Source organism: Hermetia illucens, chromosome 1 (genome assembly GCF_905115235.1).
Source record: "Hermetia illucens chromosome 1, iHerIll2.2.curated.20191125, whole genome shotgun sequence".
NCBI lineage: Eukaryota > Metazoa > Arthropoda > Insecta > Diptera > Stratiomyidae > Hermetia > Hermetia illucens.
In genome coordinates this window covers 137,095,673-137,123,537 of record NC_051849.1, presented here as the reverse complement: position 1 = coordinate 137,123,537, position 27,865 = coordinate 137,095,673, and the positions used below count along the sequence as shown (strand labels likewise).

Below are 27,865 nucleotides of genomic sequence, written 5' to 3'. Positions count from 1 at the left end.
TAGCTCGCAATGCAATTGTCCCCTTTGAATGCACAACCTGTCCACTGCCACTTCCGTCTTCCGATCACAGCGCGCAAGAAAGCCAGACCTGTGCGCACGACCGAGTCTTTCGTTTAAAAGGAGAATGCGATGACTCGTTGAACTGAGAGCCTTGGCTTTATTGGTGTTTATCTTCAGTCCAATTCTACTCGCTTCTCTTTCCAAATCCAGAGTCATTTGACCAAGATCAATGACCCGGTGAAAGAATAAACAAATGTCATCAACATAGTCAGGGTGTTTAAAGAAACATATCATCGTCCATTGATGATGGACCCCGCTTTGCATCTCAAAATCCTGCAAGATTTTATTTCTATACAGAACGTGACATTTTGCGCCATCGTATGTCGCTCTAATAATAGCCATTACTTTCTCTGGTAGAACACTCCAGATACATTTCCTGTTCAACATGATTCCAAAATGATCCGTATAGCGTTGATGTGGTCAACGAAGCAGGATCCGGAGCAGAAGCCAGCCTGCTCTCTGTCAATCACGCTTCCGATATGTTCTTTCAGGCGTTCTAGGATTAGTTTGGTTATTATCTTTTCGATGACAGGGACCACACTGATATTCCTCCAATTAACACAATCAAAATACATGCCTTTTTTGTAACCTTGACGATCACCCCCTTCTTTCACTGTCTTGGTAAGGTTTCGGATTCTCAAGGGTTCTGTACGAGTGGGAGACCGTCAAGCTTAGTGGCTTTGCTCCGTCGAAAAGCCGACTGTTGACGTCCTTCACAAGATCATCGAAGGATTTGCGATCAAGGCAGGGGGTCGCAGCTCCCCAACCCTGTGAGAAGTGTCGGATTCAACACGCAAGCGAACGTAAACAACCACCAGATCCCTTTCGAGGCTGACGACAGCGCTTCTACGCACATTCAGAAGGCAACTCCTGAATCTACTGCTGATCGCGAAGTAGTCGATCTGAATGCTCATACCGTGTTGATTATTTAAAACCCAACTGACCTTATGGTAGGCTCTGTGCTCGAACAATGTGCCAATGTGATGAGGCGGGGAAGTTGCAGAAATCCACGAACCTCTCACCATTCCCGTTGCGGTTACCAAGACTATGCTTACCCATCACATGTCCCAATAAGGTACTGTCAAATTCAACCACGAAAAGTTCTAGCTGACCCTAAGCTACGGGGAAAGAAGAACATATGTTTATTGTTCAGTTGTTGAAGAGTTCACGTAGCCGTTAAAAAACAGAAACTATGGGCCAAACATAAGCGTCGGCAACTATAGTGGGCTAAAACACACAAGGATTAAATGATTGAGCAATGGGAAAGTGTGTTTTGGACAGACGAATGGAAGTTCCAAATAGTCGAGTCCAATAGGCGAGCGTTTGTGCGTCGTTCGAAAGAAAAGCAGGCATCAAACATTTGTCCTGTGCCGACTGTAAAATACAAAGGAGGCAGTGTCATGGTTTGCAAGTTCTTTGGTGGCGGAAGGTCTGTCTATACAATTAGAACCGAGGGAATACTGAAACATGTTGCGAAACCGGAAGCTCAATACTTCAGATATGAAAGGTTTTATTGATTTTTATCCATGAATATTTGGGTGCACGATTGTTCCACTTATACTCGTAGAGTATATATGTACGTTGAATATACCCAACATTCAACATCTTAGAAATCATTAAATGACACCACATTCACCAGATATCTCTCACATCGAACTTGTTTGTGATGAACTCGACCTAAGGCTCCATCTAATGCAGGGCTAATCTGGACATTATTGCAAAGCGAATGGGAAAAGTTACAGGAAATTTATTTCCAGAATGCCCAAAATTTGTGAGGAAGTAATCAAACATAAGAGAAATCATTTCGACAAAGCCAAAACTTGATTTAATAAAAAATAATAAATTAAAAATTATTGTTTTGTATTTAGCTAAACATTATTATTCTGCGAAGTGGCATTTTAAAACAAATAATTGTGGTTTCTGTAGATTTGTTTTGGTTTTTTAATTAAAACTTTTGGACGGTAGTGTATGTATACAATGCCACTTGCGGTTATGATTTTGAATGTTATCAGGTCATACACGGATGAAATTAGACCGATCCTCGAACCCAGCTTCATTCACTAATTATTTTACTTTATCAAATACATTAATCTATTTTTTAAATGAAAATTTGAGGTGTGTACTGTTAAGAAAAAATATGCTGGCTCTATATTTTTTATACAAAATAACCAGTGGAAAAACAAAATTTTGATTTCGGCAACGTATATCGTATATCACTACGAAAACGCTTCCAGATAATCGAAAGTCTTTCGATGGACTTGTGAAGATCTATAATAGGAAACTTCGCATCCACAATGATAATTAGGTGAATATCTCCTCCTCCGAGGTTCATTCTATGGCCTTGAATGTGTACAATGTGTCCCATAGCTTACATAAGGATGCCAATAATAATAGACTACGGATTATTCAGATAACAGTATCGCATAAAATGATTGTTGGAAGTACCTGGTTTGCGTGGAAAACGGTCCACAATCATACGTGGGCCTCGCTAGACGCGACCACTTTCAACCAAATTGACCACGTGTTAATTAAGCGGCGCCACCTTTTTTTTTTTTTGTTGAGGAGGTGGAAATCTTCAAAAAGACACTGGTCTGGACACACCAACCACTCCTTGATGGCAGGAATGAGCCTGTGCGTCCACCGGCCCTTTGCCGAGCGTTCCCACCGCTCTTGCCATCTATTTATGGATCTCTCCCTTTCAGTCTTCCTCGTCCGCGATGAGGAAGAGGTTGGCTTTGCATTGTATATGTTCGCCATCTCATCTGCCAAGATGTCAATCGGCATCATTCCAGAGATGACGAATGCTGCATCACCTGAGACAGTCCTGAAGGCAGAGCATACCCTCAGGGCTGTCCTCCGGTAGATTGAACTCAGTTTGGTAGCGTTCCCTGACATCCACAACGCCTCCCTCCAAACTGGCGTTGCATAGAGCATGCTCGAGGTCACCACCCTGGCTATAAGCAACCTAGAGGTATGCCGTGGCCCTCCAATGTTCGGCATCATCCTTGCCAGGGCCATACCCGCCACCTATCAATCTTGATGACTGTCACACACAACATATAAGGGCCTAATATAGACTCGGATCATTGGCCCATACCAAAGAGGTTTCACTTCAGGCAAATCAGCAACAGATCAGATTTTCTCCATGAGAGAATTCGGTATCTCAACGAAATTGATAAGACTGACTAGGCTGACCCTGACCAATGTGCGAGGCCAGATAAAAGCAGCAGGATCACTCTCGAGACCATTCAACATCAACAACGGTCTAAGACAAGGGGATGCCCTATCATGCGTGCTCTTCAACCTGGCCCTGGAGAAAGTGATTCGCGATGCCAATGTAAATGCCAGGGGCACCATCCTCTTCAAGTCCACCCAACTACTGGCCTAGGTTGTCGATATTGATTTTATGAGAAGAACAACCTGAGATGAACAATCTACTTTAATCCTGCTCGAGAAGGAGGCGCGAGATCGTGGGCTGCACATTAATAAAGGCAAGACGAAGTACATCGTGGCAACTTCAACGCCAAAGAACGAACAACATCGAATCGCACTAAACAAACAAAAACAATAAAGATCGGAGACAACTACTTTGAGACCGTTGAAAATTTCTCTTATCTATGACGATCAAGTCCGTGTACGGTTGTTGGCAGCCAACGGAGCCTATTTCAGCTTACAAAAATTGTTTCGCTCGAAACGTCTCACCATAAAATCAAAGCTCTTACTGTATAGGTTGCGGTTGGCACTTAATCCGTATGGATGAGGATGATCCGGCCCGGAAAGTCTATAAGGGCAATATCTATGGTAACAAAAGAAGGCGAGGCTGACCCTGCCTGAGGTGGAACGATGGCGTAGGTCAGGACGCCAGACAGCTTTTAGGGACATCGAATTGGTGAACCTCGGCGCAAAACCGGGGCGACTGGAGTTCCTTACTAAGGCAGGCCTAGACCGGATACCAGTTTTTGCACCGTTGATGATGACAACTACATAGGAGTGGCTTCCAGAGAAACTATTGGCTATTATGAGAGTTACAAGTCATGGTGTAAACGGCCACGTTCTGCATCGGGATAAAATCTCAGAAGAATTCAAAGTCCGGAGCAGAGTCCATTAGGATTATATTCTGTCATGTCATTTTTCTACTTGTTATCAGTATTATCATGGCTGGATAATAGTAGAATTTCCTTGATTGCTAAATGTGCCTTGGTATTTGGTCAAAACTCTGCTGTTCAGATCAGATTTGGTGCCCGTCGAACAAGGTGTATGCAAAATCTATAGGAACACGAATTACGCCTTGCAGTGTATTCTGGGATAGCTAAATTAACGATCTAGGTAATAAACAAGTCGGAATACCGGAAGCTCGCGCTTCGGATATAAAGGTTTTGTGTTCATTTTATGTAAGAAATTTCAACGCACATTTTTCTATCCGTATATAGCTACAAATCCAACATAATCTTTCATATTTTTCCAAACTACGAGACATACCTACATATTACAGCCATAGATATTACGCTCACCCTAAACTAACAAACTGCCTATTTCCGAATACTGTACACATATATGCACGTATATAAATTGATCGTACCCATATTTCCGAGTTACTTCTTTTATCTATTTGAATTAGGCACTACCCGCAAAGTTCATTAGCACGCATATATTATATACCTACATGCACACATGTCTGGTTGGCAAATAACTAAAAAAACTAAAACAAAATAATTCTCTGCGACCCAATTCATAAGAACTCATTTCATTGTAATATTGACGAATTGATAAGTGATGATGACGTCATGCAGGTTGTAGACTGCACAAAAAATTGTAAAGTTTCACCCCCTATAGCTTTGTTAATAATAATTGGATTTTCTTCAAACTTGACGAAATTGTGCATTATGTTCTTCATTATACGCATGCCAAATTTTGTACTTCTGGGATGACCATAAGGGGGGTGCCGGGTAAATTTCTAAAATGTGGAAATATACTATTATTAATTTTATTTGTGCAGATATCGGAACCGGATATATTTTGAGGCCTAGATTTCGTAGAGATGCACCACTGTGATTTTTTTCAGATTTTTTGGTTGGAGTTTCGAAAAGTACTAATTGAGACCTTTCATTCCCACATGGCTACATTCTGTGAAAAAAAAATTTGCACCCTCCATTCACATGTATGGGGAGCCCCCCCCCCTAAACTTAACACAAGATGGCGCCACTTACTGCATGTAAAGGGAACACCAGATTACATACTCTCACCAATTTTCGTGACAATCGTTCCAGCCGTTTCCGAATAAATCGGGTGTGACAGACAGACAGACCTGTGAGGAGTGGCCAGATCTCCCATCAGGCGCGACCCCAGCTGGCGGATTGGGGCATACCTATTGATGTGTAAATATGTGTTCATGCACTTTTCTTTTCCGACTGTGCATGGGCTAGTGTTTGCTCATCTCTAGTGCGCGGACCAAAATGGCTATGGGAAGGATACCCAGAACATAAAACCACCATGGAAGACGAGAGAAGGAGGAAACTTACGGTGCAGGGGCTCGGACCCCAGTACCGGCGGCTTTTGGGAGTGAGCAAGCGGGCTCCCGGTCGTCGATATCCCTCGGCCGCAGTGCCTCGGTGGTGGACAACTTGGCCACCTTGGCATATAATGCTACAAGTGATTTGGATCTGGAGAAGGAGGTATTCAAGCGAAGTACGACTTTACCGAGAACACCAATAACAAAACCAAACAAAGATGAACTAAAAGCAGCTTTTTGTACAACAAAAACCGTGACAACACCCACCGCACATGTTCAAGATGCTCGACAGCAGGAGGTGCTCCAGGAACAAGGGAGAGATCCATTCAAAAGAAGCTCATCAACTTTGAGATCTCCACCAATGCCAAAGACGATGAAGGATAAAGTACAGGCCAAAAGTGAAGGACCATGTAAAAGGAGTAACCCTGCCGGGACTTATAGGGAGCAGAGTCCCGATCCGGAGGAATTGCCCTTCACCCAGCTTGGGGCAAAAATAGTTGAGCTGTACGAGTTTATCAAGGACAAGCACAACGTGCACCAAGCCATAAAGAATATGGTGAGGGCTATTAGAGTCCTCTATAATAGATCACAGATGGAGGAAAAGAATAATAAGAATACGCCGAACCCCGCTGCGCCAACAGTATCATAAGCGACCCAAGTGACGCCTAACCGTACTACCATCGAATCCCAGCGAAATAAGCGAGTACGTGAAAAAGAGGCGCCTAAGAGAAAAAAAGGCGGACAGGACATCCTGAAAATCAACACCAATAGCTCAGAACGAGGAAAGCATACAGCGAATCTAGGAAACTCGACCAGCGTTGCGAAGGCCAAAACGAACGAAAACGATGGATGGACTAAAGTTACCAACAAAAAAGCGAAACGAAAAGCAAAAGTGCGAACTCGTCCAGATGCGATTGTTATCTCCAGTAAGGGCAATCTGTCCTACGCTGAGATACTCAAAAAGGTCAAAGCTGATTCCGACCTAAAAGATCTGAGCGGAAATGTGAACAGAATCCGAAGAACCCAGAAAGGGGATCTCATGTTCGAGCTGAAAAGATTCAGCGGTGGCAAAACTGATGACTTTCGAACTCAAGTGAAAAACTCACTTGGGGAGAATGCCGCAGTGCGTGCCCAAAAACATGAGATCTATATACAATGTAAGGATCTCGATGAAGTTACATCGAAAGGAGAAATTTGCACTGCTCTAAAGGAGCAATTCAAGTTGAAAGAACTTACCGAGGAGTCTGTTGTCGGTCTACGGAAAGCCTATGGTGGCACACAAACGGCCACCATACGAGTGCCAGCGGAAGCAGCGCAGATGTTGTTAGCTGCCGGAAGGGTTCGGATTGGATGGATATTGCCAGAGAGCGGGACCCCAAATGCCTATTGTGCGAAACAAAAGAGGGACAGGATAACCGGCCGGAAGTGGCAAATGTCCGGAATTTAGGAAGGCGCTCACTGCAATGAGAAAATGAGGTTTATTCAAATAAACCTCAATCATTGCAGGGTCGCTTAGGATTTACTTGAGCAGACCACGTTCGAACCTAAGATGGAAGCTGCCATCATAAGTGAACCGTATAGAAACCGTCGCGGTGGCGTATAGGTCGATTCGACTGGTGGAGCGGCGATATGGGCTTGTGGTTGACAGGTCATACAATGTACTGCAAGTCAGGCAGCCAGTGGCTTTGTGTGGGCAAAAATAAGTGGTGTATATGTATACAGTTGCTACGCCCCACCAAGTTTGACACTGCCTGAATTCGAGCAAATGCTTGATAATCTTGTTCTCGACGCAAGGGGACGAAGTCCAAAGGTGATTGCTGGTGATTTCAATGCTTGGACCCGAGAGTGGGGTAGCAGAGAATCAAATGCTAAAGGGCGCAGTCTGTTAGAGGCTTTTGCGCAGATGGACATGGTTTTGGCTAACGAAGGTGCTGTAAACACCTTTCAAAAAGGGGTGTCAGGCTCGGTTGTAGACCTGACCTTTATCAGCCCTTCCCTGGCGCGTGGTATGCTCTGGTGCGTCAGCGAATGCTACACCCACAGCGATCACCAGGCAATCTTCTTTGAGACATGTGTCGAGCCACAGGGCAAAGAGCTATCATGCCCGAAACCGAGAAAGGTTTCAGGCTGGTCTGCAAAATCTTTGGATGAGCAGACCTTCATACAGGTGTGGTTAGATCAACCTGATAAAGCAGGCGCCTCAACCGAAAGAGCCGTCCATCTGGCTCAATGCATCGCCAAAGCATGTGACGCGTCTATGCCTAGGAGGTGCTCATTCCCCAGTAGAAGACCAAACTACTGGTGGAATGATGAACTGACCGGTCTTCGATCAGCCTGCCACCGAGCCAGAAGAGCGGCTCAGAGGGCGATAGGTAGAGTCGATCAGAGGCAGAAAGAGTGCGCCTATAAGGCAGCCCGCAAAACCCTCAAGCTCGCCATCCAGCGAAGCAAGGCGAAATGCTTTAAGGAGCTCTGCTCAGAAGCGGACATAAACCCGTGGGGGAGTGCTTATAGAATAGTGATGGGACGATTCAGAGGCCGCTCCTCTCCGCAGATCACGTTCCCACCCTCTTGCTGAAAATCATCGAGGGGTTATTCCTCCAGCAAGATTGAGAGCACCGACATATTCCAACCACCTCTGAATGTGACGGCAATTCCTCCAGTCACCAGAGACGAACTGCTGGAGATCTGCGGCAGAATAGGAGACAATAAGGCGCCGGGCCTAGACGGAGTACCGAATAAGGCCCTTAAGCTTGCCGTGAAATCCAGACCGGACATGTTCGCTGAGTTGTTCGAAGCGTGCACAGACAGACAGACACCGCCTCGATTCTAATAAGGTTTTGTTTCACACAAAACCTTAAAAAAATGGATTTTGAAGACCTTCTAATGGTAATGGTAAATGTATTTACGTTTCTGACGTGGGTGCAAATGTCTCAGTTCCTAATGTGGCCAATAACCAGAGACGTTCCCCTAAAACTTAAGTAACTACTTACGTCTACAGGCTGGTAGAATTAAATTTAGGATTGTAGACTCTAGTAATATGCCCAGACTCCCAATGTCACTATTAGTACTTGGTTGATTTGCAAAATAGGCGTCTAAAAGGCCCCACCCTCCAATTATAATCTGCTCCTAACCAAAATGAAATTCTCTGGCCAATCAATTGGCTTAAGCGAGGTTAATAGGACTTGACGGTTAATTGGTTAATGATATATATAATATATATAATTTTCTCGTTCGTGTTCAAAATTTAAAAAAAAAATTGATGATGCATATGTTAAATTAACGTAGCTCCAGTTCCATTCAGCCTTTCGCCTTCTTCAAAGATAAGAGTGAATCCTCTCGCGCTCAGATTTTCCTGGGGTGCCTTTGGTGAACCTCGGTGCAAAACCGGGATGTCTGGAGTTCCTTATTAAGGCAGACCTAGACCGGATACCGGTTGTTTCGCCGTTGATGATGATGATGAAAATTTGGAAAGGCAATTATTTTAAACAGCATTAAACCGAAGCTGTCTCGCACCAATGATTCCGCTATGCTAATTTATGAGAATAGGGCACAGCAAATTGCCTTCTCTATCAAGTTTTGCAGGGCTTTTTCAACCTTTGTTTACAATGTGTAGTTTGATAATTTTGACTTGATACAATGTCAAATAAAAAAAAAATACGCCGCCAATCGCGTCAGGTATCTTTGAACGATCAAATGACGGATTTGATCCCAGAAACTTCGTACATTGAGAGAGAGCGACACAGAAAGGCCCAATATGATTGTCATATTGTATCCGACTGTATTTAGAACAAAAATAGAACGTATCAGTCGATTATTTTGTCAGGGAATCGAAATGGAAATTCATGAAGACGCACCTGCACGCTGATACAATAAGACCAGATGTAAACATCGCGTGATACACATAAAGACAATAGATAAGGAATTAGTTACAACAAAGAGACTTACTCGTAAATTTATTTTCAAAAAATTAACAAATTGAAACTTCGAAAAGAAAACTCAAAATTGCCAAATAAAGCCAGAAACGAAAAAAAGATGGGACGATTCGGGCAATGCAGAATTGTATCAGGACTAATAGACGGAACTGATTAAACCGATTATTGAGAAGAGGCGATTCCAACATGGCATAGCCCTACAAAATGAAGAACTTATTTCTAAGTTTATGTATATAGTGCCTTTTATCGGAAAGCAGGAAAACCGAAATTTGCGCTTCTTGTAAAATATTGTATTGCATTAAAAATGTAATCTTAGATTCCTCCAGAGAAACTACAATTCCAGATTCAGATTCAGATTCATTATCTTTTCTTTAAATTCTTTTTCTTTTGGTTTGATATATTAAAAATCACGGTTTTGAATTTGAAAGAATCTGCAAAGGACAGATCATTTTCAAGTATTTTAAAACGGCTGCAAGGAATCGGGAAAGAGGCAAAAACACAGATCCAGCTGGTCTGGATTCATTAATTCAAAAGCTTCTTCAACGAATTTAAGCGTCACTTTTCCAACATCATTCTTATTTCTGTTCATTTCCATTTCATTGTATTTTCCATTTTCTATTACATGAACTAAATTACCACGGTAAGCTATGCACTCTCCCGAACGCAAGCAATTTACAAACTTTTATTGTCGTCATTTCACTTTCTTAAAAATATTCCGAATTATGAAAGTAAGTGAAGTTCTTCGGTAATTCACTAGCATTTTTATGTAGAAGATAAAAAGCTAATTTTACATCCTGTAGGAAGTTAAGTTGATTGTAACTTACCTGGAGAGGCGGGGCATGGTTGCCGATGTCACCATTCCCAGTTGCCGTCGGGACATTGGAATGCAGAGGCAGCGGTGGTTGAGCCCCAGCAACGTTATCTTCTTGAATTTGTGGTAGCTGATGAGGTTTGCTTGCATCCACTGAATTTACAAACGAGACATAAATTGAAAATGAATCATTTATGAAATCTCTGAATACAAATTGAAAAGGTATGCTGCTTTTCTACTAATTATCCTGAATCCGAGGGAAATTGCTTTATTACGGCAACAAACTTATTTACAAACCTGAATTTGTTGACGTTAATTTGTTTTGTGTAGAACTTGCTGCCTTCTTATGGTGGTGATGGTGGTGATGCTTTTTCTTATTTTTAATAATAATTTTACGTTTTAGGAATGATGGAGGTGGTAGTTCAACATTTGGCTCTAGCGGATGTGAATCTAATGGTTTATCTAACAGCATATCTCCAAATATATCACGACAATAATTAGCTATTTTGGCCTAGGATAAGAAAATTAATAAAAAAAAATGTAAAAACCAATAATATCTAAACTACAATATAGAATAGCATAAGATCGAGCAACAATAAATCAATCAATATTGTCTCAAAGCATTACTTCAAAAGTAAAATATAATTCAAGTTAGTTATTTGCTAGGAAGGAGCGACAAGGGAAGGAATCATTGTGGCAAATGCTGAGTTCTCAAGTTGTTTTATGAATCTTTTTTACGAAATTTATTCAGAGTAACTGCTTATCCAACAGATGAGCAGATTAGAAATTCACAATGAGAAATTCATAAGGGTTTAGGTGCTTCATTAATGCTTTTATCTGAAGCAATTATCTAGGAATATTTGCACGCAATTATCTTTTTATATAGAGAGCTTAATTTGCACTAAAAAAAATTTTGTGGATAATGAAAAATCAAGCCACGTCGATGGAACAGAAGCTTCCTTTCAACGATGGATGTCAATAAACCTTCCGGATGGGTAAACATTAAGGTAATTCCCCTGGAAGTAAATCTATAGCGTCTTTTTGATCCCTCGTCTCAGCTCGATGTTTAATGTCGACAGAACGTCCCCAAAGCAAATTTTCAGGCAGTAAACGTGAAAGTGCGCTAATTGCGAAATAATGCTGTTTCTATAGATATTCCACTTCTTGTTTTTATTACGACTTAGCATTTTTTATTCCTTTGAATAACTTTGCACTTCATCTATGAGTTACAGTTCCCTACGGCATAGTATCACAAGTGTTGGATAAACCCAAAGTGTGAGGGATGAACAAGTGCGCTCTGCAGCTCTGAAATGGTACGATAGGATACTTGACTACTTGACATACCAATTCCAACTTAGAACGAAATATGACAGAAAGATTCTTTTCTTGTGGCTCCACTTTGGAAACAATAACTTCCTCGACTGCTATTCTTTCCCCGTCATCTAGACCTTTGATAAAGAGAAAGAAAGTGGAAGTAATTGCAAAAACTTACTTGTTGCCGAGGGTTACAATGATTCTCAAAACTTAATATCACAGGAAATTCTGATGTTTTGAATGCACTCTCGGCTATTGCTTCGAGCACATCCTTGGCAAATATTTCAGGAACAAATGTATAACCGTGAACAATGACTGGCTCTTCTGTTCGTCCATTCCAAAAATCTAATTCTACACATCTGAAAGTGAAAAAGAAATCGATAAAAATGACATTTTGCTTAGAATTGTGAGTTGAATATGTATTACGAAAACATATACAACATTTAAAAAGAAAATAGAACCAAAACCTCTCATGCGTTCACCATAGAAATTCATATCAGGAACTCCATCGCCACCACTCCCGACAGAATTTCCACGTTGCGTGAGAGAATTTCATTTACTTAATTTATTCACACTTTTCAAGTGTTTTAGTGTCGGGAAGTCTTAAAATCTCAATTGCAAGGGGTGTTATGTCAACAGCGCCATCAAATTACACTTTGTAGCTGTTTTGCGTTAATTGCAGACCAAATGTTTTACGTGCTCAGCCCTAATAGTGTAGTGGGACTTCACTCACTCTCCAGCATTATAATGAAAATTTATCAGTAAACGGATCTCTATCTAGATGCGCAAATTAGCATAATTTACTAACATTTTATAGTTTGCCTCTTGCAACATGAAAAATTGAATTTAACAATAATGTGAGCCCCAAATTGTTAACTGAAAGGATACTCACCTACATCCAGATAACAAGCATTGCCGGTAGATCTCTACCGAACTCTTCCCTGTCAGTTGATGACCAGTCAAATAGGTATTGTGCGATGAATTTATAAAATAATGACTTAATGGTTGATCCATGTCGTCGCATAAATCCAGTTTGCTTGTCGCTATAATCGGATTATCCTCGGACATTAAGTATCTGTAAGGAGTGGTTATATTAAAACAAACCCCAAAATCTGAACATGACCACCAACATGTTTGCATAAAATTATAATATTGTAGGTGCTCAGGGATATATACATTCTGAGATATCAAAGAGGAAACTTGAACATACACTAGTAGGCATTTGGTTATAACTTTCATTTTGTGTTTCAAAGAGAACTTCATCGAAGAAAATGATAAATTAAGCCAAATTCACTACCTGATATTGACTCAGGGTTGGGGCTTGAATTTGACGACACCCCTGTTACAAAAATTAGCGACAAAGAAGTAAATGATCTTCCCGCACACATAATTAAAACACAAATCGCGTCTCTATGCGTTTCAGGTGGAAACCATAAAGGAGCGGAACACTAGGAAAGCGAAAATATATCACCGCCATGAAGTTGTCCATAGAAATGACCACAGAAATAGTGAATGACTGTTCATGGAATATGCTGTATGTATATAGAAAATAGATAAAATGCAACTTATTATATTGTTTGCTGTTTAGTTTGCTTAGTTAGGTAGCGGGGTGGCTTGTTTATATTGGGTTAGACATTTTTTTTGATTGTATTATAATTTGGCCAGGATGGACTCTAGAGTTTTCAACTATCTGCTAGCGTATCAGAACATCTCTATTTCGGCTGGTCTTCGGTTTGCTTCCGACTTGAATGTTTCAGCCATACTAACGAAGACACGTCTCCTAAAACATCGTGAAACGTCCAATGGCTTATCGGCCGCGAATGTTCTCATTTTCAACGTGATTATAGAGAGATGTGTCAATAATCCATCGCAACATCTTCTATGACTCTATAACCGCGAGGCAACGTTCATTGTCCTTAGTGGCCAACCAGCACCAGAAACTATTGAATGAAAATGATACCGCAGCGGATTTTCCATTTAAAGCGTTTGCTAATGCATCAGTTGCAGAGCGCCACTTCATCGAGATTGTAATTTCACTGAGCTAGAGTATAAAGCCCTAATTCTTCACTTTCTAAAATTCAGGTACAATGCAACGGTTGCTTTCACCGCATTCATTCGAACAGGTTGACATTTACATTTCGTATTCTTATAGACTCAACACTTGACCAATGTTTTATTTACAAACTTTTGAGAGACGTTTTTCTCCTGGGACTTGCTTGGTTGAACCTTCATCTCTTCTTCTCATTCAGTGGACAGTGGCTTTGATGGCTTCTTATGAGATTATAGTCGGCTCAGGAATATGAGGTGGTCATTTTGAATACTTGAGTCCCTCTCGCCATTTATCAAAAATTTTGCGTGTGATACGGTGTGTTGTGATAGCATCAAAGCCTGAAATACGAAACGGTAAGTATTGCGGAAATCCAGCACGCGAAGCTAAGTTTCAAAAAAATAATTGCTCGACCGCGCACGAAGAGCCGGCAAATTCTGAATCCGAATGCTGCGATCGGAAGGAAGGTCCACCTATAAAATTATTTTTGTTTACCACAGCGATGACACGAGATGTTCCTACTAATAATAAACAAGTCGGGAAACCGGAAGCTGGGCGCTTCAGGTACGAAAGTTTTGTATATTTCTTAGTACGTAACACGTAATATATGCATATATTATGTGAGAATATCCACTTTCAGATGATATTGACATTCATAGTCTGGAATTTGCAAAGAAGAGAAGAAGAAGAAGGTATTTCGGAGCCCAGGCGCCATATAGTGGCAGCATCCTGACTTTTTTCAGATTTTTCGGTTGGGTAGTTTCTGAGAATGGCCCCCTTAAAGGAATGATCACTTTCAACTCCCAGCACTCCCCACCTTTCCAAGAAATGTCAAAACTAGGACCGGCTTCGAAAAGTACTAACCGAGACCTTTTGATACCCCACATGACTATATTTGATGAAAAAAAAATGTACACCGCCCTTTTCCATGTATCGGGACCTCCCTTAAATTCATCGTAAAAGGATGTAACTCACTGTATGCATGAGCGTTCACAGTTCCCACCTTTCTACCAAATTTGGTGTCAATCGCTGTAACCGTCTCCAAGAAAAATGCGTGTGACGGACAGACAGACAGTAAACCGATTTTAATAAGGAAGGAATAAAGAAGAAAATATTATGTAAAAACCATAATTTTTGTCCTAGACTTTCCATTAAAGGGGAATGGCATACAACGAAATAATTAGTAATTAAAAAAAGCGTAAAATAGAATTAAAATGCCGATAGAAAGAAATTAAAAACGTGCTATCATGTAAGAGGGATTCATCCATCCTTTTTCAATACTTAAAATATCAAACGCATCTTTCGGAAAACAACAAATTTCAAGTTATTTTGAGCGATTTTTGCTCTACTGATTTGAGTTTTTTACCACATATTCAGAATTTAATTATTATTAACGAACTTCGGGGAATTTTTTTTCAAAAATTAATTTAAGAAATCCTACAGACTGTTGAAGCTGTTATAATATTATACTTAACGGATTTTTTCTGATTTCAGTACTACATTTTGCACTTGTTGTTGCCGTTATGGGTCGTGCAGCAACAGAAAAGTTCAGTTTAACAAACGTGCATAAGCAAAAATATTTCCGCTGCCTGTGTCGAGCCCTTACACAAAATACATCTGATATCATTCAATCCAAGGACTTAAACAATTACTAAATGGAATTTTTGGATTGCTGAGATGTTAGAATAAGATTGCCGAATTTTGAATAAAAATTTCAAAATGAAAGCAATTTAATAATTTAAAATTGATGTTTAAACGGTGTCAATTTTCATGGAAGCGAAGTTGGGATGGAATGCAAGGATTTGAATACGGGAAATGAAACGAAATGAACTATGCTATAGGAAACGAGAGGAAATGTTGGATGCCCTTTGATGAATTTCTCCGGCGGCTGAAATCAAGCCAATAAAGGAACAGGTTGGTGATATTCCTCGGAGCTGCGAATACCACAAACATTTATTGACAGGCAGGCATTTCGACCAATAATAATTGAGCGCTTTCTATTTGTTTTCCATTCTGTCACATGCACTTTTCTCGAAAACGGACATACCTATTTAGATGAAGTTTATATTTACATTCGAACATGATAATTAAGGAAATGTGGTTTTCATATGAACAAAGAGGGGCTGCAACATTTTTCTCCGAGTCTCGACTACCACTTTACGAGCCAAGACCGAAATGTTCTGTATAACATCTACACCTTAAAATGTATCTCATACCGAGCTCTTTTCAAATAAAATCAATAATAATATGTTATTATGGTTTTGAATTTGATCGAAAACCACTCCTCAATTTCATCCTAAGATTACAAGATCGCACAAACATAAAAGACAATAAAAGGCAAAATATTGGAAAGTTTGACGGAAATCTTATCGTGTCTAACACAAGTTATCGTAGATCAAATTTGTCAATTTACTGTGTCCTAAAGCAGCATAGCATGCTAGCATCACATTAAAGTCAATAGCCTGACATATTTAATTCATATACACTAAAACCTACTAGCTGCGTATATATGAAATGGTCGTGTAACGAAGAATTCTACCATATAAAATACATAAAACTCTGCCGAAGCCGAGCTTCTAGTTTCTGAACTGTTTCCTTTAAAATTACTTTTGTATCCCGTAAAGATGACACGAGATTTGCAATCTTAGTATTAAATATTTCCGAAAAAACTTAACTTTGGAGATAGCAAGAGACGCTTTTTTCTAAATCCTTCAAAATTAGCGCGAGCGATGGCCGACTTCTTGTTTTTTTTATTTTAGTTTAATTTTTTTATAGAATTATGATGGTTTTAATGTATTCTATCGAAAGCAAAACAAAATGTATTCTGAAAGTATAAATATAAACAAAAAAAACATAAAATTTGAAAACCTTATAGTATATATATGTGTGCAGTAAACATTTTCGTACTTTTCTGGTTTTTTTTAATGAAATTTTTTTAACGCTAAATATAATTCAATAGCAAGTTGATCATATTTGTTAGAAATCACTTGTGTTAGCCTAGATGGCATTGAATCTTCTTCGTTTTATGAATTGCGGCATTGTCTTGGTGAAAAGGCCAGTTTGCTCCGTAAATTGCTTCAAAATATTCTATAAGCACATTGTCCCATAGTCCTTAATGCATGTTGACGTCTATATTGCATAATATAAAGCACAGCGGTGATCGTCCATTATATCCAAATACAGCCTAAACCATCATTAATCCCCACCAAAATTGCGCCTTCAAAATTGGTGTCTTTCGGCAGATCGCCGATCATAGGGTCCACTACCCGCGAGGATATTGAACGTTTCGATTTTCATTTCAATATTTGGCAAATCGTATCGTGGTCACATTAAGAGTCAGTGCCGCCTTTATTTCCGCACAGCCCGCTTTCTTATTCACTAATAGATGTTAAAAAGCCCGCTTGTGTTGGCCATTGATCGACGACGTTCTGCACTTCGCTTTATTACACCATAATTATCGGGATAGAAGGCCCAGTTGGTAAAGGTATTTCGATGACGTCCATTATATCCAAATACAGCCTAAACCATCATTAATCCCCACCAAAATTGCGCCTTCAAAATTGGTGTCTTTCGGCAGATCGCCGATCATAGGGTCCACTACCCGCGAGGATATTGAACGTTTCGATTTTCATTTCAATATTTGGCAAATCGTATCGTGGTCACATTAAGAGTCAGTGCCGCCTTTATTTCCGCACAGCCCGCTTTCTTATTCACTAATAGATGTTAAAAAGCCCGCTTGTGTTGGCCATTGATCGACGACGTTCTGCACTTCGCTTTATTACACCATAATTATCGGGATAGAAGGCCCAGTTGGTAAAGGTATTTCGATGACGATTAAATTTTGCTACTATCTAATTAATTTCCCACCATTCTCTCTTAATCCTGAGATCAATCCACGCTCCTCTTCCAATAGCTGCATAGCAAGTTGCATTTTCATCGCAAAATGTAAATTATATGAAAGTATAACTTTAACCCCGGTCCAAAAACCACTTACTATTTTTTTCTCAACACGTTACGAAACAAACCACTTAAAAAAATAACGACACTTGCCGCGCCACAGACGCAATGCAATTCAAATCATTTTGCACATATAATTCTTTACTATTGAAATGGCCAAGAAGTTCAACTCAACCAACTAACGGTACATATAACGGATATTGCTCGGAAGAATTGTTTCCTTAAAAGTTAAGACCATGTTAAAAATAAGTCGGAATACCGGAAGCTCGCACTTCGGGTATAAAGGTTTTGTGTTCATCTTATGTAAGAAACTTTAACACACATTTTTCTATCCATATATATAGCTACAAATCCACCTCCTTTATATTTTTCCAAATTACAAGATATACGTACACATTACAGCCATAGATATTATCCTCACCCTAAACAAACAAACTGCTTATTTCCGAATACTGTACATATATATGAACGTATATAAATTGATGGTACCCATATTTCCGATTTACTTCGTGCGTAAAAGCATATATAGTATGTATGCGGCTGGTTTAATATACAAATATATCTATCTACCCGCAAACTTCATTAGCACGCAAATACTATATAACTACACATGTCTGTTTGGAGTAATTGATATGACAAATGACTAAAAAACTAAAACAAAATAATTCTTTGCGACCCCATTCATATGAACCCACTTCGTTATGGTATTGACGAATTGATATGTGATGATGACGTCATACACGTTGTAAAATGCATGAAATTCCCAAAAAATTCCAAAGTTTCACCCACTATAACTTTGTTAATAATAGCTGGCTTTTCTTCAAACTTGAGCAAATTATGCATTATACTTCTGGGATGGACATAAGGGAGGTTGCCGGATAAATTTCTAAAATGTGGAAATATACTGTTATTAACTTTATTTGTACAGACATCGAAACCGGATGTATTTTGAGGCCTAGATTTCGTAGAGATGCACTACTGTGATTTTTTTCAGATTTTTCGGTTGGATGGAATAATTTCTAGAAAGTATATAGTTATAATAAATAGTTATAATAATAATACCATATATTATGTTATTTAAACAGGTCTCGATATTTTGGTATTTTGAAGCCAAAATACCATCTACATGGACCACTATATTCCTTTCCAGATATATGTATGGGTTGAATAGTTTGAGAGAACGTTCTTCAAGTAACTGAACTATCTTGAACTATGTTGTAAATTTGTGTAAATTGTAAATCCTGGCTCAGAACAGAGGGGTTCGGGGACCAGAAACTGAGAAAGACAGTTTCATTCCAATTGCTCCGGTTTCCCATAAAGTAAATGGCAATCTTAGTACCCCCTCATATCCTTAAATAAAATGTATGTTTAAAAGTCAAGAAATTGAACCAACTCTTACGAAATGTTAATCCAACTTCCTGTCAAGTGCAAAATTCGCCCAGTCATCTGCTACCTCATTGTCAAGGGAAAAACTCCAATGAAATAAATACGAAACCGATCTTAATTTTGACATTTGTTGGAATGGCGGGAATGCGGTGACTATAAAATGATCATTTTTAGAAACTATCCAACCAAAATATCTGAAGAAAATCAAGAAGCTGCCTCTAAAGATGTTGATCTCAAAAATGCGGTGTAGGTCTCAAACCTCTATGATATCATGAAGTTTTGCTGAAATCATACTAATACTAACAAAGCTACAGTAGCTCAAAGTTCCCTCTTCTCTGTAAATTTACTGTAACACAAAAAAGAATTGATAGACCAGTAGCTCACTCCAAACTACAATTTTTATTTTACACTGTATATATATTTCGGAAGCAATTCACCCCCCTTCATCAGTACAAAGCTGCTGGTCTATCAATTATAGACTTACATAGAACTATAAATAGAAGACAATATCTAACCTCTCACCAAAAAGAACTAAATCTACTGTAACACAAAAAATTAACAAAATATTTTAGATCCAATATGGATTATTGCGGCAACGATTATTATTATTATTATGGCAGTAGAGCAAACATAATTGATTTGAAAACAAAAATAGTTTTATCTGCTGGTCTTTTCAAATGCGCAATATTTAAAATAAATCCTAATAAGTTATAATGACATCTTTCAGCTACCTTATCCAACAGATTTCACTATCCAGAAAAAAAGATCAAAGAACAGAATCGTACTATAATCCGTTATAATAATAGAATCCAAATTTCAGCCCTATTAATCGCGAAAGGTCACTCTATATCTTTCAATTCTCTTTCCCACAACATCCAATAATATCTGCCTTAATAAAGTAGCACTCACCCAAGTTAATCAAAAAGTTACAACCAAATGACCCCCCAGTGTATGTCTGGTAAACCCTCATCAAACCGACTCCACCGAATAACACAAATATTTTCTTACCTTAAGAAACCGTCAAGACTCAAAAGTCCTTTTTGGGCATTAAATTTATTCGGTTCGTACTCGTGAATAATCTCTTTAGCCCGTGCTGTATTTGCATATGGATAAAGTATCTCGTTCAGGCGAGGATCCCGTTGTGTTTTATTCAAGAAATCGACTAGCTGCGATGTTGTCATACATCTACGTTTCGACGTCCCAACACTGTACACATACATAAATACATATACATTTAATGTTCTCCAGGAATCAAGACAACGAAATAATATATGATAACTTGGATAAGCAAAAGGCGGGGAAGGAGGGAGACTGGAAGGTGTACGAACCCTTGGGGCATCCGTTCACTTACATTTCATCAAAAATTTTTTCCACTTCGGTCCTTTGGATGAGATTCTTGTAGAGATTGAAAAAGTCTTCAAACTGGAATTTCGATAAGTGTAGTGTATCACCTTTGCCCGACGGCAAGCCGGACATGTCTAACGCTTTCTCGACACGCCTTCTATCGTCCTTGTTGGATGCAAACATTTTTATTATGCTGTGGAAATAAAAAAGGACCTTTAGTACTTGTAGACAATAGTTTTATTGATGTTAATGATACAAATATAGCTAGAATAAGATTGAATATTCTTTACCATTAACCTAATATCATTTTAAATATTGAATTTCCTGTTGAAAGATAAATATAAACCATCGCATTCGAGCCAACCGTATTTTTGAAAAATTGCAAAAAAACCACTGAAGCCGTAGAAGCGAATTTTAAATATCGATTGAACCGACCATCGGTTATCACGGTTAATTCTCTCATCTTTTCAGAATTTACTTCCTACTAAGCAGGTTACCGAAAGTGCCAATGGAAACAAATCAACATTTAGTATTATAGCATATTCCGCACAAGGACGGCCTACATGGTTTCGACCTTTGGATTCTCGACAACAAACCAGTTCTGTCAAAATTTTGATTGTGAAATTTCGGTCATGATTAAGGAGCATAACAATTGTTCAGTGCCACGTACCAACAGACATTTCCGATATAGACGAACACGATCGATTAAATTTAGGAGTTGTTTTTTAAATGTGAGCTCTGACGACACCTTGCTAGGACATGTGGTGGAGACAAACGGTCTCGGCCTCATAACAGTCACGATTTCGCTTGTGTGTTGCGTCTGCCAGTTCCCACAAAGTTGTGAAACTGCGACGCTCTAAGTACAACATTGATCGCTTGTATCATCTAATTGTCGCTTGACAGTGGGAGAGCTATCTTGTTGATCGGACGGCAGGGAAACGGAATGCGCTGGCCAGGGAAACGAAAAATGCCACACAACGGAATGACTTCAGAAGTGTATTCCGTACCACAAGACAACTTGCATGTGAATCCTTTCGATTGTCCTGTAATGGGCGTTAACGGTCGACACGATGATTAACAGCTAAAAAAGTGGAAGCAACACTTCACCATGGCTCTTAACCGTATCATAATTGATGAAGTTCCACATCTTGTTCCTCCAGAAGAGAATTCAATTCGGCCGTCAATGCACTCCAAAGAAGTAAAGCCGACGGTCGGGGGCTCGACAGTCTCTCCGTAGACTTATTTATCACTGCACCTGTAGTTATACCAGACAAGGTAGCTCCTTTCCCAGAGAGAGAGAGAAAGAGAGCACTGCATCAAAGAACATCTTGAAAGCTTTATCGGCAGAGAGCAGGCTGATTTTCGCTCTGAGTCCTCCCGCATTGACCACATCACCGTACGGAACAGGGAGTGTATCTGGTGTGCTCTACGCAGAAGAGGCATTCCGCAGTAACTAATAGCTATTATCATATGATGGCGCAAAATATCACCTGATGCATTGAGGCAAAATCCAAAAAGTCCAAAGGGGAGTCCGCCAGGGATGTATTTGTCACCGATATTATTTCTCCTTGTTATAAGTAACCTCCTCGTGTATTCCTCGGAGATTTGGATTCTTAGCAAGAAGAATCCGGAGAATCCTTAGAAAGAAAATCCGGCTCAATAGGTTACGGTGGGCGGGTCACTTAATCCGCATGGATGAGGATGATCCCACCCGGAAAGTCTATAAGGGCAATATCTATGGTACAAAAAGAAGACGAGGCAGGCCCTGCCTAAGATGGAGCGATGGCGTAGGTCAGGACGCCAGACAACTTTTAGGGATATCGAATTGGTGGACCTCGGTGCAAAACCGGGATGTTTGCAGTTCCTTATTAAGGCAGGCCAAGACCGGATACTGGTTGTTGCGCCGTTGATGATGATGAGAAGTAACCTTCTTCATGGTGTCTTGTCTGGAAGACGTGCAGGAGTCCAATGGACTATGACATCTTTTCCCAATGACTTCGATTATGCTGATAACGGCTGTTTGCTCTCTCACCGGGTGATGGCCTTTAGCCAAGTGGCTTTGGATTTTGTAATAGAGGCAAGTAGAATTGAACTGAAGATAAACACCAACCAAACCAAGAGCACAAGGCCGTTAAACGGAAGGTTGCGATTCAAATCTCATTGGTGGCAGTGGGATTTGTATCGTGATTTCACGTCGGATACCAGTCGACTCAGCTGTAAATTAGTACCTGAGTCAATTCAGGGTCATAATCTTGGGCGAGCGCAATGCTGACCACATTGCCGCCTGTAGGATACTATAATCCTGTAGTGTACCGTTAAGGTCTGAATGAAGAGCTCTAATGCACTTCCAGGCCCTGATCCAATTGGATTGTTGCGCCAACGATTATTATTATTAAACCAAGATTCTCAATCTGATGCGCCTTCGTATTCGCCCTATCTGCATTAATTTCGTTTGCGTAACTGTCATCCTCTATGATTCTCGATGTTGGCCGACTATAAAAAACAATGAACAGCACTTTGCGTTAATGCATACTGAGATCATATGTTGGATTAGTGGTGTAATACGCTTTAATTACATCAGAGATCAGGGCATCCGCAATAAATGAATGAAATAACTTGGCTCACTACGGAGATGTGGAGAAGATTAATGAACGTAAGAAGTTCGGAGCTCTGTTGATCATTGGGAGTGAGTGAGGTTGGAACTTCGACAACGTGGCAAGTTATAAGAAGTGCAACGAAGCATCAACCAAGCAGAAGCTGCCGTAAATGACGGGGATTCGCTACCGTATTTTGGTGGTCGAAAGCCCTTTGAGATTGCTGATTCTGAAGTGAGGATTGGTCGCTATTTGACGTGCTATCTCCATTTGTGTGAAGTATGGAAATCGACTCACTACTATACGAACTCCAAAATCTGCCAGTACACGCTCAAGCGTTTGTGGTTGAAGCAGCTTTGCTAATTGTTGGCGGAGATTTCCGGAACCGTGGGGAGAAATATATAAAACCCCGTTGATTGACAATTGTTGCTTCATACATTTATAAATCCAAATGAAACCACAAGAAGGAGACTGGATGGTCTTTACATCCTAAAGTTGAGAAGTGAAATCCGAGAATTATTCTACACAAGAAGCTTCTTTCGAACAAACATGTAGACGTAATGATGAAACGAGCTCTCACAGCTTATAAGCCCTCCCATGAGATTTTTGCCTCGACGTGGCGACCTAGGCCTCTGGTAGTAATGGGAATATATGTTGCTATTATTATGTAGATGTCCCCTTATCCATCCACAGTGTGGTGGATTGAGGTGAAACAAAAGCATGTTTCATAGCAGACATGAAGTAATAGGATAATATGTGTGAGTATGTATTGAAGGTTCTGAAGCGGGAGACCACCTTTCAAATAAAAACGAGAATTTCCTTGGAACAATACGCAACGACCTTTCAGGTTGAAATACTGAGATACTAAGGGCAGCAACCTGGACGACTGACGAGCGGTTAATCGTAATCTGTGGCGATAGTGAAGCTACATTTAGCGCGTTCAGCAGTTCTTCCCTTCACTTCAAAAATCGTTCGGGAGTTTATTTCTAGATTCAATATGATACAAACCACTGGGTACCTGGTCACTGCGGTGTAGAGGGAAATGAAATTTCGGATGCTTTAGCAAAAAAAGGTTTGATATTGCCAATACCCGAATCGGAAACTGCAATTGAAGTGTCAGTAACACTCGCTAATGATGTTATCAAAAACTGAAAACAAGCTTCCCATAATAGAAGATGGGAGAGCCTTAATGCCGCTAGCAACAAATGGTTTAAAAAGATTTGAAAACCATCTTCGCCATACGTAATAACAGGTAGCACTCATCATCAATATTTCACCCAAATAAACCACAATTCAACTGCTTTGAATTTTTCTTTCATTTTTATAACTTCCGACACTGAAATGGATAAAATACCCATTTTAAGCGTGTCAAATTGGGTTTCCTCAACCATGTATTCATATTAAACGTGAGGTATAAACTCAATAAACTCTAAAGGACTCAGACAACAGACGGGTTTGATAATAATTCATACCATCTTATCGCGCCAAATAACACCAAGGTGATGTTTTGCCTTCTTAACACCGTGGAGTATATTATCCGTAGACAAGTAAACCTTAGGATCGCAATACTAGACAAGTCGGAAACCGGAAGCTCGGCGTTTCAGGAATGAAAAGTTTTGTTGATTCTTTATGTAAAAACATTTAGCTGCACGAGCTCGTAGAGCAAATACGTTGAATATACTCGATATTCAATTCGACGTGGTACTGACGTTTTATATCTTAGCAAGTATTTATTTGATGCGAATGGAACAAATTGTGACTATTGTAACTTTGTTAATAATAGTAGAATTTCCCCCAAACTTTCAAGTATGATGCTTCCTATCAAAACCTACCCTATCGCAATTTTACGGAGCTAGAGTGAAATTTTTAAAATATAAAAATTTACTGTTATTAACATTATTTGAGCAGATATTGTAATGAAGAGTATTTTGAGGTCTAGATACCATATGCTCGGACCATTGAAATTTTTTTTCAGATTTTCCGGTTGGGTAGTCTCTGAGAATGGGTCCTAGAAGTAATTGCCTCTTTTCGGACCCCGCACTCCTTCCCTTTGCAACCAATATCAAAACTGATTCGAAAAGTACTAATCGAGACATTTCATTTAATACCTCACATGAATATAATCGCTGAAAAAAAATGTTACACCTCTCTTTTAAGTATATAGGGAACCTCCTTAAGTTGCACGTGCAGGAAATTCCTACCTTCCGACCAAATTTCATGTTAATCAGTACAGCCGCTTCTGAAAAAAGTGCGTTTGACAGATAGACAGACAGACAGTGAATCCATTTTCAACAAAACCTTCAAAAACCACACTAAACGAACTTCAAATAATGCTTCACGCTAGGCGACAAGCGCTAAGTAGAAACAAAACCCAAAAAATGCCCTTTTTACAGAGGTCATTGGGTGCATTCTCAAAAAACGCGGGCACGCGCAGAGACTTATCACGAACTCCGTCGAGCGCAGAAGCGACTTCACAGACGGAAAAAGGAAGCCTGGTAGAACCAACAAGTCTGTGAACTAGAAAGTACAGGGAGCAACGGCACCAGGCGCGGAAGTTTTACCAACAAGTCAGCAGGATGAAGCCTTATACACCTCGATGCTCATCCTGCCGAGACAAAGAGGGAAATCTGATTTCCGACAGAATGGGCATATTGGAGCGATGGGTTGAGTACTTTGATTAGTTACTGAACAACCAGAACATCGGCGAGTTGGAGGTCCCGCCAACTGAAGACGACGAACAAATATTGCCACTACCAAGTTTACGAGAAGCAGTCCGTGCAATTCATCGCCTAAAAAATCATAAGTCCCCAGGAGCCGATGGAATTACAGACGAACTGGTTAAATATGGAGGCGACCAGTTACACCAAGTAGTTCATCAACTTGTGCTTGTGTCCCATACCTTGACAGCGAATTAATGCCTGACGTTTGGCAAAGAGGCATTATTTGTCTCATACATAAAAAGGGAGATATCACACAGTGTAGCAATTATAGAGGTATCACATTGCTGAGTACCACCTATAAGATATTCTCCTCTATCTTGCTAGACCGGATAGCCCCATACGCCCAGAACTTCATTAGCCCATACCAAAGAGTCTTCACTCCAGGCAAATCAGCAACAGATCAGATTTTCTCTCTGCGGCAAGCGATGGAAAAACTGTTGGAATATGGATAACAGTTGCACCATCTATTCATCTACTTTAAAGCCGCCTAGGCCATGAGAGAATTCGGTATCCCGACGAAACTAATAAGACTGATTAGGCTGACCCTGACCAATGTGCGAGGCTAGATAAAAGCAGCAGGATCACTCTCAAGACCATTCGACATCAACAACGGTCTACGACAAGGAGATGCCTTATCATGCGTCCTCTTTAACCTGGCCCTCGAGAAAGTGATCCGTGATGCTGATGTAAATGCAAGGGGTACGATCCTCTTTAAGTCCACCCAACTACTGGCCTATGCTGACGATATCGACATCATGGGAAGAACCACCCGAGACGTACAAACTGCCTTCATCCAGATCGAGCGGGCGGCCATTGGGGCGAGATCTTGGGCTGCACATCAATGAAGGCAAGACAAAATATATGGTCGCAACGTCAGCACCGAAGACGAATCAACTAACAACATCAAACCGCACTGGTCAAACAGGAAGTATAAGGATAGGAGAATACAACTTTGAGACCGTTGACAATTTCTCCTATCTAGGGTCGAAAATCACAACCGATAACCGCTACGATGATGAACTCCGCGCACGATTGTTGTCAGCCAACAGAACCTACTCCAGTTTACAAAAACTGTTCCTCTCGAAACGTCTCACCATAGGGTCAAAGTTCTTACTGTACAAGACTATGATCTTGCCAGTCCTCATGTATTCCTCGGAAACTTGGGTTCTTAGCAAGAAAAATTGCGAACTCTATGCCGCGTTCGAGGGAGGAATGCTCCGAAGAATTTTTGGCTCCTTACATGAGGATGGACGATTCCGTAGCCTATATGACGACGAAATCGATGAGCGATACCATGACCGTCTGGTTGTGGATAAAATCCGGCTCAATAGATTGCAGTTGGAGGATCACTTAATCTGAATACATGAGGATGATCCGATCCGAAAAGCCTATAAGGGCAATATCTATGGTAGAAAAAGAAGACGATGCAGATCCTGAGTAAGATGGAGCGATGGCGTAGGCCAGGACGCCAGATAGCTTTTAGGGATATCGAATTGGTGGACCTCGGCACAAAATCGGGATGTCTGGAGTTCCTTATTAAGGCAGGCCTAGACCGGATACCGGTAGTTGCACCGTTGATGATGATGATGATGATGACCGATGAACCAGTTTTCAAATTCAAACAAAGCGGTGGCATACCGGGTGATTCCAATGAATTCAAAAATTCAACCGGATAATCATCCGTCTTCTTCATTCGTAGTATCTTCATGAGTAGCAGTATTAATGGATTTGTATGATACCAAGTCGCCTGGTAGTTTTAGTGAATTAGAAAATTTATATGAACATGTGCATTTTTTATGCTAAAATTACGCGTTCTCTTAACCAATAATGTTTGGGAAAACGCAATCAATTATTTCTTCTTTTGATGGTAAAATTACGCGAAAGTTATTTGATAACGTGATAAAGCCATTTAAATCGCTTGAAATTTTTCCATCGTCAATCATGTTTTAGATATGTATGAGAGATAAGAAACAAAATGTTTAGTGTAGCAAAATGTCTCCGGCTGCCTCAGCCAGCAGACAAACAAATGTCTGTTTCAAACAAAACCTTCTTCTGCATCAGGCAAATGCCTGACTCTGTCTCACACATCAGTCAGATAAAGAGACATCAGACAGAGATTTCTCTGTCCGCGTCGAACAAATATCTGTTTCAGACAAAACCTTTTTCTGCATCAGTCAGACATCAGACA

The 27,865-nt window shown here is 40.2% G+C and overlaps 1 protein-coding gene across 1 annotated transcript in view; it reads right to left on the bottom strand.

Annotated features, from left to right (window-relative positions):
- Positions 1-27,865, bottom strand: part of LOC119649803 (1-phosphatidylinositol 4,5-bisphosphate phosphodiesterase classes I and II) — a 281,393-nt gene that overhangs the window by 21,081 nt on the left and 232,447 nt on the right. The window contains exons 6-11 of the mRNA XM_038052116.1: positions 20,371-20,556; positions 20,028-20,225; positions 12,522-12,704; positions 11,808-11,988; positions 10,613-10,826; positions 10,329-10,468 (exon numbers count right to left, since the gene is read on the bottom strand). Of these exons, the coding sequence (XP_037908044.1) occupies positions 10,329-10,468; positions 10,613-10,826; positions 11,808-11,988; positions 12,522-12,704; positions 20,028-20,225; positions 20,371-20,556 (1,102 nt within the window). The remainder of the gene's footprint in view (positions 1-10,328; positions 10,469-10,612; positions 10,827-11,807; positions 11,989-12,521; positions 12,705-20,027; positions 20,226-20,370; positions 20,557-27,865) is intronic.